Source organism: Lytechinus variegatus, chromosome 6, assembly GCF_018143015.1.
Source record: "Lytechinus variegatus isolate NC3 chromosome 6, Lvar_3.0, whole genome shotgun sequence".
Lineage (NCBI taxonomy): Eukaryota > Metazoa > Echinodermata > Echinoidea > Temnopleuroida > Toxopneustidae > Lytechinus > Lytechinus variegatus.
Genome location: NC_054745.1, coordinates 15,001,576 through 15,018,413, shown reverse-complemented (window position 1 = coordinate 15,018,413; position 16,838 = coordinate 15,001,576). Strand labels below are relative to the sequence as shown.

The window sequence follows — 16,838 nt, the reverse complement described above, 5'->3', positions numbered from 1 at the left end:
TTATAAGATATTGAAAATCTTGGGTCCATTTTGTACTGATTAATCTTGTATTTTCATGTCTATTTCACTCTGGCTGAGAAATTGACTAATACCCCTTTCATAAACCCAATTACTATGAATTAGGCGGATAATAGCAGCATAATTTGGTCGTAAAATTGGAGGAGGACAAGAGTTATCCGCATTACTCTGATGCTGCTATTATCCGCATAATAGCGGCATCGGGATAAGATTTTGAGTTTATGAACGCATTTCCAAATAATGCGGATAATTGCCATGTTGCGGTCACAAGGTCACCCTTTTCCAACACAATTAACCGCATCGGAGGGGGCGTGTCCAGTTGTCATGGCGATTATCCGCCTTTTTCAGGACGGGCGCTCGTAAAAAATAATGCGGCTTATTTTCGGAGTTTATGAACGCAATTTTTATTGAATTATCCGTATTAGTCTTAGGCGGCTAATTGGAGGATAGGTTTATGAAAAGGGTATAAAATGCTCAGTGTATGTGCGAATTATTTTTATTTATTGGTCACATTATTCCTTGTGGATAGGGCATATACGATAGGTCAATGCCCTGCATCTATCTGACTTATTAATACCTAAATACCCATATTCCTCATTTAAAAGTTTACTGGTCCAAACAAGACTATGTATCCCTTCCGACTTACACAAACATTATACAATATATTGCCCTGCCATAAGATTACAATCATATTGGTTCTAATCTCCGTATATAGAATTATGTTACAAAGCATGTCATTAAGTAATAACAGGTATATTTTGAAAATATGCTGAACCAAAGAAAAAAAAGACGGCATTTCATATTTTATATCAATGATGCAGAGGAAATGCGTTTTATATAAAGGTCTTCAGATCAAACTATCGCCACTATCGTATAGCCTGTATAATCATTTTTTTTTAATTTTATAATAAAAAACGCATCAGACTTTAGATGGGGATGATGCTAAGTCACTCACGGATTGCTAAATTTATGATATATATTCACTCCAATTTCTAGGTTTGCAGAGAAAAAAGAGAAATGTCCCCGTTTTTACCGATTAATAGCTACATGTATGTATATTTCTATGACATCAGACTAGCAGTTAAAATTAACATAGCATTACAGGCCACGGAAATAGCAGCCGGTCAAGAATTACCAGGTCATTGTGAGGCAGTGCAACGTGCATAACGTACGTCACGTGATAACTGTTTTAGGGCGCGTAAACGGCGCGCATGATGACGTAACAATTTTCTAGCAAAATATGGCGACCGGCTGAGCAAAAACTAAACCTTCTTACTTAGGAGAGATTTTGTGAAGAGATGGTGGAAATCAATATTTTGAAATAGAATTTTGCACAGCAGATATTATTTTTTCAACAGCGTAAGTATTGTAGAAGAATCTAACAAACTTAGAAATTATAAGCAATGTACGGTATACGGTATATCGGTGAGTGTAAACTCTGTCTCTGTGTGTGTGAGGTGGGTTCCCCAAGGCCAAGCCAAGCCCCGTTCCCGTTGCCGTTGGTTCATGACTAGGCCTAACCCAGGCTGCCCAGGCCAGGGAGCTCCGTCCCGCGAAGCGGGCTGGATCCTAGGCCAGGACTCGTCCGTGTTACTTAGTCTTGACTTAGGGTAGGCCTTAGACAGGAATAACCGTCGTTTCTGGGGATTTATTAAACAATTTCTGACATTTTAAAATTTTTTACTGTAGACTGTAGTGTAGGCCTAATCCCCATTCACCGACGGTAGGCCTAACTAAAAGACAAAGTGTCCGTGTGGACTCAAAATGATGAAATACCAATAACACCAGCACTTTTGTCAATCCAGAGTCCAAACTTTGGGGCTATATATTAGTATTACACATCAAAGTTAGACTTAGTTAGAGTTATAGAAGAAAGATATATAAACTACAAATTGAAAATATAGAACTGTTCATCATAAAAGCAGAGATGCCAAGTTCAAAAAAATGTTATGCGTGAGATTTTCATGACTCGGCGTCTCTCCGCGCGCGCGGCCAGTACTTGCACTCGTACGTTGCCAAAAGGCGCGCGCGCATGAGATATCTGCTTCATCATGATATCGACCCATACTACAAAACCATGTGATGCACGCACGCAATTCATCGTATCACGTCCTGCTGTGCGCTGACTGCACTCTCGATTCGTCTCGCGTGCCGGGCAAGACGCGAAGGCGGCCGGCCAGTCGTATAATCTAGCGAATAATGCTACTTTTTCTCTATTTTTTCTGTCGGGTCCCAATGCGTGAGAAAAATGGGTACCATGCGTGAGATCGTGAGACGGACCCTGAATGCGTGAGTCTCACGCACAATGCGTGAGACTTGGTAGCTCTGTAAAAATACTTTAAACGATATAGGGCCTAGGCCTCGATGAAAATGCATGAAAATTAGGTCTAGGCCTATACTTTACCCATGTTTATTTGGGAAAAGAACAGTAAAATCGATCAAAATGGCAGCCAAACTATGAAATATTTACAAACGAACGGAGAGGGCGTCAACAATTTACGAATGTGATATCAATATTGCATTCCACCAGCACACCTACAAGGCAATACGAATACAATAATACGATACGATACACTAGGCCTACACAAAGACAAACGATACTGGCCTAGCCCTAGTTATAATCACGATATATTGAGACATTAATTAAGTTAATAATGATAATGACGTCATTCAAGATGGCAACTTGCAAGAGAAACCGTCGGGTCAGGAGAAAATGTCTTAGATGACAGATTTCTCAATCCAGTGGATTTTTTTAATAACTCCGGTCCAAGGTATGCAATTACGTAAGTTATTTATATTTCCATGATAATGGAAACCATGAAACTAAATTTCGCTAAAAAAAACAGTTTTAAATCGCGATCTATAAAACGCTAGTTCACTATACGTTGTCTGTAGCCACGGGCCCCTAAGCTCTTCAGTCTATGTATGGTGAGTGGAGCCAACGTAGTTCAGCGGAACAACCAAAATACAGAGACTGAAGCTTTTGGTCTCGGTACATGTAGGCCTATCTCTCCAAAATGGGGTAGGCCTAATGGTGATATGGTGGTACCGGTACTGGTATGTAGTCCTAAAAGCTGCGCGGGTCCTAAAGGCAAAGCCAAAGCTACGCACCACTCATCGCGCATGCAGTTTTTATGGCAATTATGCGCACTACATGTATGTGTTTGGAACTGTGACTGCAGAGTGAAGAACGATTCCTATTCAATTTTTTCTACAGAGGCTGCCGTAAATCTCTAAATGCAGAGAAAACCAACATAAAAACAACTGTTTGGAATTTTGTAGTTATATTCGCTTTAATTTCATTTCATTCTATAATATATTTTAGAAATTGAGGCACAGAAAGTACTATTTATTTGCATGATAAATCAAGTGCGTAGCTTTAGGACCCCTTCTACATCGCAAAATCAAGAGGTGTTCGGAAAACACAGCGGGATTTTCGTATTAGTGAGTTTTGCGATATTTTTCTCTTGGTTTATGATCTTTAGAATGTTTGCCACAAATTAGTGAAATATATTTTGTTGAAATATAAAAATTGGGACAGTTTTTATTGTGTGAAAACAAAGTACATAGCTTTAGGTCCCCCCATCATACTATAGCCTAGGCCTATATTTTTATGCGAGGTACAAACTGGAAAAAAAGGAAAGTTCTGTCCTGTTCGTTTTCCTTTCATAACTTAAGTTTCTGAAGGCTTGCTTCACAGCCAATCAATAGGCAGAATCCTGCAGTATAGATATCCCTCTTTGTTAGATTTGTATCTTTCCTTTTTACGATTTCCCATAGTTACCAGCCATGCCATTACCAGCAACCGACGATTATTCAGCCGTCCAGGCTTACTTCACAGCAAAGGAATGGGCAGAAACCAGTGACTATGAAAAACTACGTCTCAAGAATATCAAGGAGAACTATGAGATGATGATCGAAGTCGGTGAGTTGACCACTGTGATTTAATTCTAGACTGAAGTCTGATGAATACACTGTTAAAAAACCCTGATTTTACAGAAAAAAGAAAGAAGATTTTGCAAAAAGCAGTAACAGAATCATTCTGTAAATTTATAAACCAGGAATTTTCTGCAATTTAACAGAACAGGTCTGTTTAAAAAGGGGAAAAGGGTGTTTTATTAAAAGAAATTTGTAAGGTTCCATACACCAAATACCAATTTCCTGTAAGATTATGCAATCTGGTAGAATTACAGGTGTTCTCAAGACTACTGTACTCTACTGCAGGATTTTTTTTTAAATTTTAACTTAAGGATGAATTTTCTGACAGTGTAGATTGCAAGCTTTGAAAGTGTACCCATCTTCTTGGTTTATAACACCATGTGCACTGTACATAAAGTCAAGACTGCAGTGTCAGACCACCTTAATCAATTTAATTATTTTTAAAGGAAAACGGAATACTATGAAATTATACTTGTTAAATATTTTCCAGTGTTGCTGAGGTTTTTCTCATGCCACATGGGTGGAATATACCAAATTTTCCTGGATTAGGTATAAAACCTTGTTTGAAATCAAAAGTCTCTTTATTTTTTTCAAAATTAAGGAAACACAATTGTTTCAAAGAGTCATATGTTGTTGTCCTAGCTAATACTGTGCATGTCATTATATGTGCCAAGTCATTTCTAACAAAGTCTTTGTCTTAATTTCAGGCAGGAAACAGAAGGATAATGTATTTGGCACTCTTATTCGTCCCTGTTGACCAAAAAGAGTTGACTGTCTTAGCACTCTTATTGATCAATGGTATACGGTAGATCCATACATTAACTTACCATTTTAAATCATTTTTTCATGTAAAATCACCAGAGATGGTTGTAAGGCAAAAAGAAAAAAAAGCAGGAAAGAAAAAAGAACATAAAAAAGAGAGAGGTGTCAGTGGCAGATCGAGGGGGGGGGGGTCATCCAGCCCGCGCGTTTCCGTTTTACACCCTGGCGAAGGCATTTTCCGGAAAAGTAGCCAAAAAGCGACTAGTGAAGAGTCTACACACGTCGCTGGTTGCATGCAGCGTGCGACACAGGCGAGTCCACCACCGCATGCAATTTGCACAGTTACTGATCAGAGCAGGGAGTTCCTCGGCACTTCATGTACAGAGAGAGCGGCAGTCAGGAGTGAAATCCGAACATGCTTTTGCAGTCGCGTTGTTTATAGTTTTTTTTTCCTAAAAATAAATTATTAACTAAATGAATAGAATGACAGACAAAATCAAAATAAACATATTATACTTATAACGGAAAGACAAATTGAAGTTTGATGGATTGATACACTTAGAAGCTGCCGAAAGATAGATATAGAAGACTGATAAATAGATAGAGACAAGATAGACAGATAGATAGATAGATAGAAATAGAGAGAGAGAGAGGTGGATAGATAGATAGATAGAAAGAGAGAGAAAGAGGGAGAGATGGATGGACAGATAGATAAATAGAGAGAGGGGGAGAGACAGAGAGGTCGATATATAGAGGGAGAGGGGGAGAGAGAGAAGGAGAGAGAGGGAGAGAGATGCTGTAGATAGAAATATGGACGGACGAAGAGAAAGAGAGAAAAAAGACAGACAGAATGATGCTAGAGAAGGAGAGAGAATTTGAGAGACAGATAGATAGATGTTAGATAGATAGAAAGATAAAGAATGAGAGAGACAGAGAAGATAGACAAATTAACAGATAGATAGATACTCTAGTTAAAAAATAGATAGAGAGAAATAGAGAAAGACAGACAGATGGATAGAGAGATAGATAGATGTCAGATAGATCAAGAATGAGAGAGAAGAGCGACAAATTAACAGATAGATACTGTAGTTACATAGGTACGTAGAGAGAGAAAAATAGAGAGACAGACAGATGGATCGATGGGTATATAGAGAGATAGAGAATTTGAGATAGATAGATGTTAGATAAAGAATGAGAGAGACAGAGAAGATTATTAGATAGATAGATACTGCAGTTACATAGATAGATAGAGATAGAATTTGAGAGATAGATATATAGACAGATAGAGAGAAAGGCAGACATCAGCAAATCGGCAAGGCAAATGATCAAGGCAAACATTCTTATTGAACCTGGAAAGTATAAGCTCAGCTGCATTTCCAAGTACGGTATGTTCTGCGGATAACTTCGGTGCGGACTTTGGATCGCGCGCCCAGCTGATGTAAACAAACGTAGACGTAGACTCTTCACTAGTCGCTTTTTGGCTACTTTTCCGGAAAATGCCTTCGCCAGGGTGTAAAACGGAAACGCGCATCCAGCCCATGCCCCCACCCCTTTGAGAGGCATAATCAAAACCCCCTTTTGAAAGTGAGGACAAAATGACATTCAATTTTTCTCAGTGAAGACCTTATTATTGAATAAATTATTAACTTGAGAGCATAAATTTAAATGAAGAATTGATTTGCACATTCTATTTTCTATTCATGCAGGTCTAGATGTGCCCTTACTTATCTGTCCAGCTTCGGTTATCCACATATCTGTATTCAGTCTACCATTCATGCACGACCAAATGTGCCCTTTACTGGTATTTAATGTCATACTTTAACCCATTACACTTCTTTTACACAGGACTTGATGTGGGTCCCCCAGAATTTATGCGACCTCGTCGTGGGAGAAAGAAACAGATCGTTGAAGAGAGCGATAGTGAGGATGAGGAATGGAAACCAAAAAGGGCAAAGAAAAAGTCGAGAGGTAACAATATGTATACTAAGAGTAAACTAAAGGTCTAAAAAAATAATATCAGTCTCTGCCTCTGGTTATCCACATGCTTCTATGCAGTCTACAATCTACAATATGACCTGCATTTGCCATTTCTTCTATTAGAATATTTACTATATTTGCCATTGGTAACCTACTGTAAGTTTTCTACTAAATATTTGAGCTCAGTTATAAATGCTCTCCACCAAAGATATAAAGATACTCATGTGCTTTCTACTAAAATTTTAAGATACCCAAATGCTTTCTACTAAAGATATTTACGGAGCCTTTAGAGTGCCATTGACTTGACGACATGTCGAAATAATAATCGACTTATAAAAGGTAATACCGGGTATGTCTACATGTACATGGCGAGATACGTTATCTTACCAAGTTGACTTAAAAAAGTTATACATGTATATCAAGTTGGCGAGATATTTGGACTCTCACAGGGCCTTGGACACCTCATATCTTGACATGTTGACATATATTGTTTTATAAAACAACTTGACAGGATCTCACCATGTCAACATATAAATTTTTATAAGTCGAATTAGCGTATCTCACCATGTCGACATAAATTTGTATAAGTCGACTTTATGTTGTCAAGTCGATGGCACTATAAAGACTCCGTAGATATTAAAACTACTCCTGTGCTTTTAAAGATGTTGACTTATTAACATGCTTTCAACTAAAGATAATTCATTACTCATGTGCTTTCAATTAAAGATATTAACTTACTATTCATATTCTTTCTACTGAAAATATTAAGTTTCTCCTGTGCTTTTTACTAAAGATGTTCACTTATCAATGTGCGTTTAACTAAACATGTTAACTAACTCATGTGCTTTCTACTAAAGATATCAAGTTACTCAAGTGCTTTCTACTAAATATATTAAGATAGCCATGTGCTTTCTACTAAAGATACTCAAGTGCTTTCTACTAAAGATATTAAGATAGCAATGTGCTTTCTACTAAAGATATCAAGATACTCAAGTGCTTTCTACTAAAGATATTAAGATACTCAAGTGCTTTCTTCTAAAGATATTAAGATACTCAAGTGCTTTCTAATAAAAATATCAAGATACTCAAGTGCTTTCTACTAAAGATATCAAGATACTCAAGTGCTTTCTACTAAAGATATTAAGATAGCCATGTGCTTTCTACTAAAGATAAGATACTCATGTGCTTTCTACTTAAGATATTAAGATACTCAAGTGCTTTCTACTGAAGATATTAGGTTTCTCATGTGTTTTCTACTAGAGATGTTAACTCACTCGTGTGCTTCCTACTAAGGATATTAAGATACTTATGTGTTTTCTACTAGAGATGTTGACCTACTTGTGTGCTTTCTACAAAAGATATTAGGCTTCTCATGTGCTTTCTACTAAAGATGTTAACTCACTCGTGTGCTTTCTACTAAAGATATTAAGATACATGTTTTTTACTAAAGATGTTGACCTACTTGTGTGCTTTCTACTAAAGATATTGATATACTTATGTGTTTTCTACTAAAGATGTTGACCTACTTGTGTGCTTTCTACTAAAGATATTTAGATACTTATGTGTTTTCTACTAAAGATTTTAAGTTACCCAAGTGCCTTTACCAAAGATATTAAGTTACTAATGTGTTTTTGCTAAAGATATTAAGGTATACACATAACACAAACACTATATATTATGTCATTACTCATTTTTTTAATCATAGTAGTTTTTTTTGGTTATATTGATGTCTAGGAACTTTCAATGCACCATTTAAAAATCCTGTCAAACCAAACAAGCCAGTTACTAGAAAGAAACAGCCTGTTGCCAAGCCAGTAAGTATTAAAAAGTGCAATGCAGGGCCATAAAAAGGCCATCTGATCATGTTTTTGTCTCACCTGCGAAGCAGAGTGAGACTATAGGCGCCGCTTTTCCGACGGCGGCGGCGACGGCGGCGGCGGCGTCAACATCAAATCTTAACCTGAGGTTAAGTTTTTGAAATGACATCATAACTTAGAAAGTATATGGACCTAGTTCATGAAACTTGGCCATAAGGTTAATCAAGTATTACTGAACATCCTATCAAAGTTTCATGTCACATGACCAAGGTCAAAGGTCATTTAGGGTCAATGAACTTAGACCATGTTGGAGGAATCAACATCGAAATCTTAACCTGAGGTTAAGTTTTTGAAATGTCATCATAACTTAGAAAATATATGGACCTAGTTCATGAAACTTGGACATAAGGTCAATCAAGTATCACTGAACATCCTGCATGAGTTTCACGTCACATGACCAAGGTCAAAGGTCATTTAGGGTCAATGAACTTTGGCCGAATTGGGGATATCTGTTGAATTCCCATCATAACTTTGAAAGTTTATGGATCTGATTCATGAAACTTGGACATAATAGTAATCAAGCATCACTGAATATTTTGTGCAAGTTTCAGGTCTCATGATTAAGGTCAAAGGTCATTTAGGGTCAATGAACTTTGGCCGAATCGGGGGTTTCTGTTGAATTACCATCATAACTTTGAAAGTTTATTAGTCTACTTCATTAAACTTGGACATATGAGTAATCAAATATCACTGAACATCCTGTGCGCATTTCAGGTCACATGACCAAGGTCAAAGGTCAATGAACTTTGGCCGAATTGGGTGTATCAGTTGAATTACCATCAAAACTTTGAAAGTTTATGGATCTGATTCATGAAACTTGTACATAAGAGTAATCAAGTATCACTGAACATCCTGTGCGAGTTTCAGGTCACATGATCAAGGTCAAAGGTCATGTAAGGTCAATGAACTTTGGCCATGTTGGGGTTTTTTGTTGAATAACCATCATATCTCTGTAAGTTTATTGGTCTAGTTCATAAAAAGTGGACATAAGAGTAACCATGTATCACTGAACATCTTGTGCGAGTTAGAGTAGTATTCAAAGTCAGCACTGCTGCTATATTGAACCGCGTGATGCAGGTGAGACGGCCAGAGGCATTCCACTTGTTATTTGTATTGTCAGCCCTCAATGCCATAACTCGCAAACCATTCTGCAACCCCAGCATTGGTTCGGTTATACGCTAGGAAAGTAAAAAAGTCTTCGTGGATTATAAGCCATTTGCACTTTATCACTAATAGGTCACATCACCAAGGTGTCATTAATGTAACATGCAAAGTCTAAGAACAGGTAGTTGACCTCTTTGCTCCTGTGCTAAAATTTGTACTAGACTTCAATAATAAAAATATCACAGGTAATACTAAATTATATTTTTATTAATGATGCTAGAAATTGCAGTTGACAAGAAGGAACTTCATGTGTGAAACAAAATGTCAATATTAAAGGTATTGTTTAACTTTGTGAGCAGCCGATTTAAAAAATTCTCAAACCAAGATGAAACATGTGTACAAGTGCATGTATTAGAACTAATAAACCCTGAAAACAACCATTATTGAGAATGAAAAGCGAAAACTACAAGGCAAACCCCGATTTTGTAAATAGGCGTCTTATAGACACCTAAATAGTACACGTAAGTGTATGGGATGAAATTAAGATGGTGTTTCCGTTCACTTTATATTTCAATTTTTGAAGCACTAAATAATTATTTTCGAACACAATTTTTTCTGGGCTTCATTTTTGTAACATATCACAGACACAGGTGACAAGTGTGACCTTCTAGCTCAGATTTTTTAAAAGTCAAACCAATGTTAACCAATCACTTTAAATTGATATTTGTTACAATTTTACTTGTTTCAATGATTCTTTGTTGTAACAACTTATTTTTTCCTCTTTCTTTCCTCTCTCTCTCTCCCTCTCTTTCCTGTTATCCATCATAATCTCTCTCTCTTTCATAGCACACTGTAACATCAGGGACTGTGTATGATGATGATGGCAATCCGCTTGATGATGCTCAACATATCGGAGGCGAGCGAATCATTGATCTTCTTGAATGGAAGGACTATGATGAAGCTACCCAGACTCAAACCAATCCAACATCATCAGGTGATCAGGGAGACCGGTCAGGTGATCTCAACACTCGGTCATGTGATCAGAAGACTGAGCAAACCTTAGCAAAGTGTTCTCCAGGAGGTGATCAGACTCCCAAGCAATCCAAATCATCTTGTATGAAAGTTGGCGGGCGAGCTGGTGGAAAGGCAAAGTCTATGTCTCGTAAGAAAAACTTCCATTTGCATGTAACCTGCAACCAGGGATATATTTTCAGGGGAAGCCCTTCTATGATAGAATAAAAATAAAACCGGATTATCTTTAAGATTTTGTTACTTGCCTTTCATGGTATTCGTGGATCAGCACCACAATACAGTCTTTCATTTACCAATCACTACAGACCAGGCAGATCTTTGCGCTCATCCACCTCTGGCTTACTTGTTATTCCGAAAGTTTCAAAAACTTGGGGGAAAGATCATTTGCTTTTGCATGCCCCACTTTGTGGAATAGCCTTCCTGAAGACATAAAAATATTTACCTCTGTCGAAACTTTCAAAAATCTTCTAAAAACTTTGCTTTTTAACTCTTAGCTCTTTATGTGCCTTGAGCACTCTACAGAGTGAATTTGGCGCTTTACAAGTCTCATTATTATCATTATTATAGATTTTTGTCTCACCTGCGAAGCAAAGTGAGACTATAGGCGCCGCTTTTCCGACGGCGGCGGCGGCGTCAACATCAAATCTTAACCTGAGGTTAAGTTTTTGAAATGACATCATAACTTAGAAAGTATATGGACCTAGTTCATGAAACTTGGCCATAAGGTTAATCAAGTATTACTGAACATCCTATTAGAGTTTCATGTCACATAACCAAGGTCAAAGGTCATTTAGGGTCAATGAACTTAGACCATGTTGGAGGAATCAACATCGAAATCTTAACCTGTGGTTAAGTTTTTGAAATGTCATCATAACTTAGAAAATATATGGACCTAGTTCATGAAACTTGGACATAAGGTTAATCAAGTATCACTGAACATCCTACATGAGTTTCACGTCACATGACCAAGGTCAAAGGTCATTTAGGGTCAATGAACTTTGGCCGAATTGGGGATATCTGTTGAATTCCCATCATAACTTTGAAAGTTTATGGATCTGATTCATGAAACTTGGACATAATAGTAATCAAGCATCACTGAAAATTTTGTGCAAGTTTCAGGTCTCATGATTAAGGTCAAAGGTCATTAGGGTCAATGAACTTTGGCCGTATCGGGGGTATCTGATGAATTACCATCATAACTTTGGAAGTTTATTGGGCTAGTTCATTAAACTTGGACATTAGAGTAATCAAGTATCACTGAACATCCTGTGCACGTTTCAGGTCACATGACCAAGGTCAAAGGTCAATGAACTTTGGCCGAATTGGGTGTATCTGTTGAATTACCATCATAACTTTGAAAGTTTATGGATCTGATTCATGAAACTTGTACATAAGAGTAATCAAGTATCACTGAATATCCTGTTTGAGTTTCAGGTCACATGATCATGGTCAAAGGTCATGTAAGGTCAATGAACTTTGGCCATGTTGGGGTTTTTTGGTGAATAACCATCATATCTCTGTAAGTTTATTGGTCTAGTTCATAAAAAGTGGACATAAGAGTAACCATGTATCACTGAACATCTTGTGCGAGTTAGAGTAGTATTCAAAGTCAGCACTGCTGCTATATTGAACCGCGTGATGCAGGTGAGACGGCCAGAGGCATTCCACTTGTTGAATACTTTTTGTCGGATTAAGTACTTATCTATATCCTCAATGTTACACTATTCATTTTATCGACTCCATATTTCATGTTCGTTTCAACACATATATTAATTTGCAAAATTCTTGAGACATTTTACGTTGTGTTATTTTTAATTTAGCAGATTGTAAAGTTTTGTAGAATTGCAGATCAGAATAGTAGCAGTGCATGCCACGCGCAGTAAAAATGATTCTAATTCAGAATAAAACAACACATAAAAAATTTTTACCAATTATTTTCATTTGATGATCAGAATATTGAGTTAAAGTAGAAATCCTTAGTTAATGGTAGAAATGAATGTAAAAATTTGCATAATTATTTCAGAAGCAAGGAAGGCACAACCTCAATCGTCTCCACGACAATCTAGATATCCTCGTAGATCTGTGACCCGGAAGTGCTATAAAGAAGAAGATGTACCTGATGATGATCATTATATCTGTAAGTGAATTAATTTACATTAGAACTAATTCCCAGATTATGATATATTAATACCCTCGTAGAGTAGTGACCTGGAAGAAGACAATGTTCCTGATGGTGATTATTATATTTAAATGAATTAATTTACATTAGAACAAGTGGCCAGACAATATAGTTACCTCCCCCTTAGAATAGCAATCTGGAAGAGTTACAAAGAGGTAGATAGACTCATAGTTGTAGCCACAATACTTGTAAATGAACTCAAAGAAAGTAGTTGTCTAGATCTGTGATTAAGTCAGATTATTTCATTGAGTTAGCATCTGAGTTTCAAATGAATGAATAAGTTCTTGGTACTGAAAAGTAATAAAATAATATTGTACCTTGGTTTTCAACAAATGCATTCGTCCAAGTTCACTTCATCCCCTCTCCCTCTTATTTAAGTTTTGATTCCTTATTACGCAAATAAAGGTAATGCCTCTCTGATAAATGGGTCCATCAAATTCTCCAGTTTATTCCTCCTTTCTAATTTATTAACACTCATAGTTTCTTCTCTTTTTTCAGATAGTTAGGAATGTCATGCAGTCTTTTGAGGGCGAGTGTTCCAAATATCCTCTCACCAACATCGAGGATCACCCACCTCTACTGAGATGAATTCTTGTATGTTACTTCAGTGATTCTACTACCTTTAATAATGTTCATAATTTCCTACATATCTTTTCTAGATTGCGAGGATTGTCATGAGTTCCTTGATCGGGCGAGTGCTCCAAACATCTTACAATCATCGAACATTATCCACACCAGAATAAACTCTACTGAGATGTATCCTTGTATTTTTAACTCGGTGATTATACTACATTTACTGATGTTTTTATTTTCTTATGTGTCTCTTTTAGATTGTGAGGATTGTCATGAGGTCTTTGAGGGCGAGTGCTCCAAACACCCCCTCACCATCATCAAGGACAACCCCATCCCTAAAGGCTGTAAGGACAGAGCAATAAAGACTCTACCAGATGGTCTACTTGTCAAGCAGTCATCAATACCAGGGGCTGGTAAGGGAGTCTTTGCTACCAAGTTCATTCCTAAAGGACATCGGTTTGGTCCCTACGATGGTGACATTGTGGACCTTGAGACTGGATATGACAGTGGATATTCTTGGGAGGTATATTTTTTTTCACTCTTTTTTCTATCTAGCTATATGTGATATTTTCTTTGATGTATACACTGCTATTCCAATCAGGCTCAATTTTACATGAGAGCAGGCCTTGCTCATTTTGTTACCAGAAGAAACTAGAAACCAAGGGGACAATACACTGGGCCGATTTAGCCCCTTAAATGATCAGGGGCTCATTTCATAAAGAGTTGCAACTGTTGTAACTTTGCCATTATTGCAAATACCATGGTAACCTTGATTTTGATTGGCTGCTGAGCCCTGTTGCCATGGTTGTTGCCATAATGGCAAAGTTAGAACAGTTGCAAGTCCTTTATGAAACCGGCCCTAGAAGAGGCCTGGAAACTCAGAGTAGGATCCCAGAAAAATCCCTATTCATTGTAATGTTGAAGCATGTCCAATCTTGCTGATTTATTCAGTAATTAAGTTGGTGCAAAAAATACTCCCCGAAAAGGTAAATAAAAAAAATGCCTGAAGGAAGCATTAATGGGATATTTGCACTAAAATGGTTTACTTCAATGCATGCTCATGTCATGGTCATGGTGACTCGGTGATATAGGGCCTTCCACATGAATAGGTCATGAGTTTGATCCCCAGCATGCCATGGAGGCATAAGAGACCTAGATACTTAGGCTTCAAGCATCATACCTTCTGCCTTCTTGAATCGCTTGAAAATATAATTGAAGTGTCTACCAATGATAAATAAGAATGTCTGTGCTATTGAACACTATATACTATGTGAAATAATTATTTAGTTGAATCTTATTCAAAACTTTTCAACAGTTATAATATTCTGCATATTACATCCATACATTGCAGATCTGCACAGAGGGTAAACCCCACCACTATGTTGACAGCAACAGTGAGCTGACGGGCAACTGGATGAGATACATCAACTGTGCACGCAATGAAGGCGAACAGAACCTTGTAGCATTTCAGTACCTTGGTGAGATCTACTATCGTACCTTCAAACCAATCTGTCCAGGAAGGGAGCTACTGGTCTACTATGGGGAGCAGTATGCGAAGGATCTTGGTATCACATCACAGCTCAATAAACTAACTGTTGAATCAGGTAATTGATTGGAAACTTTCTTATCAGTCACATTAGGAATTTCTTATCAGAGTTTACATTTATCAACCAAAAGTCTTTTAAATCAAAATATTAAATAGTCTCTGTCAATATACAATGAAACACAATGAAATAAAATTGGAATAATAAATAATGACTTAGTAATCAATTCAAATTTTCAACACTCAAAGCAATAGTTGTTCCTTATTCCGAGAATTTCAATGTAATAATCTTTGTACTTTCTAATGTAATGTAATAATTGGTATAAATCCACCATTCAAAGATTACACTTTTGGTATCATTTTCAAATACATGTATATAATTATAGCAATTGTAGTCAATTGTTTATTTTTATTAAAAAGGGTGTTTATTTTCTCATCATCTGTAGCCATTTTAGATTCTGGACTCTATAGATGTGAGTACTGTGGATCTCTCTATGCTATTCCTCTTGTCCTGGCAAGGCATCTCAAGTACAAACATGGTCATCGTGGTATTGTTCCAACAGCAGATACACCGAAGGAAGATATTCTACAGTTCATCAAAGGAGAAATACAAAAACCAACTCAATCTATAAGTAGAGTGATGAGAATTAAGCCTGGTAGTGGTATAAGGAATAATACCAGCAATCCTTTGTCAAATGGTATAGTTACAAATGATTCTATACATGCTTGTAGTGCTGAGAAGAAAAGCATTAATAATGATGAAATACTTGTACAGACAAGTCTTCCTGGTAAATTTGAAAATGTAAACAAAGATGAAAATGCTAATGCTGGTAATAGAAAATTTAAGGAGCTCCATGGTCTGCTTTCAAAAAATAAAGAGAACCATATATGTGAAGGGCTGTGTAGAAATAATCAAAATCCACCAAGACATAAATACATTCATACAGGTGCAAAGCACCATGTATGCAATCAATGTGGTAAGGCATTTATTTCTGAATCTCATCTCACAACACATAAACGAATCCATACAGGTGAGAAGCCCTATGTATGTGATCAATGTGGTAAGGCATTTAATCGTGAACATCATCTCACATACCATAAACGAATCCATACAGGTGAGAAGCCCTATGTATGTGATCAATGTGGTAAGGCATTTAATCGTGAACATAATCTCACAACACATAAACGAATCCATACAGGTGAGAAGCCCTATGTATGTGATCAATGTGGTAAGGCATTTAATCATGAACATAATCTCACAACACATAAACGAATCCATACAGGTGAGAAGCCCTATGTATGTGATCAATGTGGTAAGGCATTTAATGTTGAAGATATTCTCACAATACATAAACGAATCCATACAGGTGAGAAGCCCTATGTATGTGATCAATGTGGTAAAGCATATAATGTTAGAAGTAATTTAAGAGTGCATATATCAAAGTGTCAAGGTGCAAACACACAGTGCAATAAGAAACCTAAGCAGTCAGAAATAAGTAACATCAAAACCAATGAAATCTAAGTTTTGATTTATGATGATGAACTCTTGAATTAATGAATGCTCTGAAATTGTCACTAAATATCTAAGGTAAACTGATGTTTGTATATATTGTTTAATAAAGTTTAATAAAGTTTAAACTTTATTTGAAATTTCTAAATTTGTGTGACATAAATATATATCTATACTTCTGAATTATTACTAGTAAAGTTACACTATCCACAAGAAATAGTTCCTCTTTTATCTTGAATATTGATGTAATGCATTTCCATTTTCATGTACTAGTAATCTGAATAGGATATAGAAGTTTCTTCTTGTCTGATCCACACCTGTTTA

The 16,838-nt window shown here is 36.8% G+C and overlaps 1 protein-coding gene across 1 annotated transcript; it reads left to right on the top strand.

The window, feature by feature from the left end:
• The first annotated feature begins 3,057 nt into the window (after nt 1–3,057).
• LOC121416885 (histone-lysine N-methyltransferase PRDM9-like) lies at nt 3,058–16,610 on the top strand. The gene is made up of 9 exons (XM_041610411.1): nt 3,058–3,075; nt 3,799–3,943; nt 6,565–6,687; nt 8,431–8,510; nt 10,524–10,839; nt 12,733–12,846; nt 13,719–13,984; nt 14,813–15,065; nt 15,451–16,610. The coding sequence occupies exons 1-9, from the start codon at nt 3,058–3,060 to the stop codon at nt 16,524–16,526; spliced, it is 2,391 nt and encodes a 796-aa protein (XP_041466345.1). The 3' UTR covers nt 16,527–16,610.
• The last annotated feature ends 228 nt before the right edge of the window (nt 16,611–16,838 follow it).

Coding starts and splice junctions, on each gene's coding strand:
- LOC121416885 (XM_041610411.1), top strand. Junction 8,511..10,523: donor AACAGCCTGTTGCCAAGCCA/GTAAGTATTAAA, acceptor TCTCTTTCATAG/CACACTGTAACATCAGGGAC. Junction 15,066..15,450: donor TAAACTAACTGTTGAATCAG/GTAATTGATTGG, acceptor CATCATCTGTAG/CCATTTTAGATTCTGGACTC.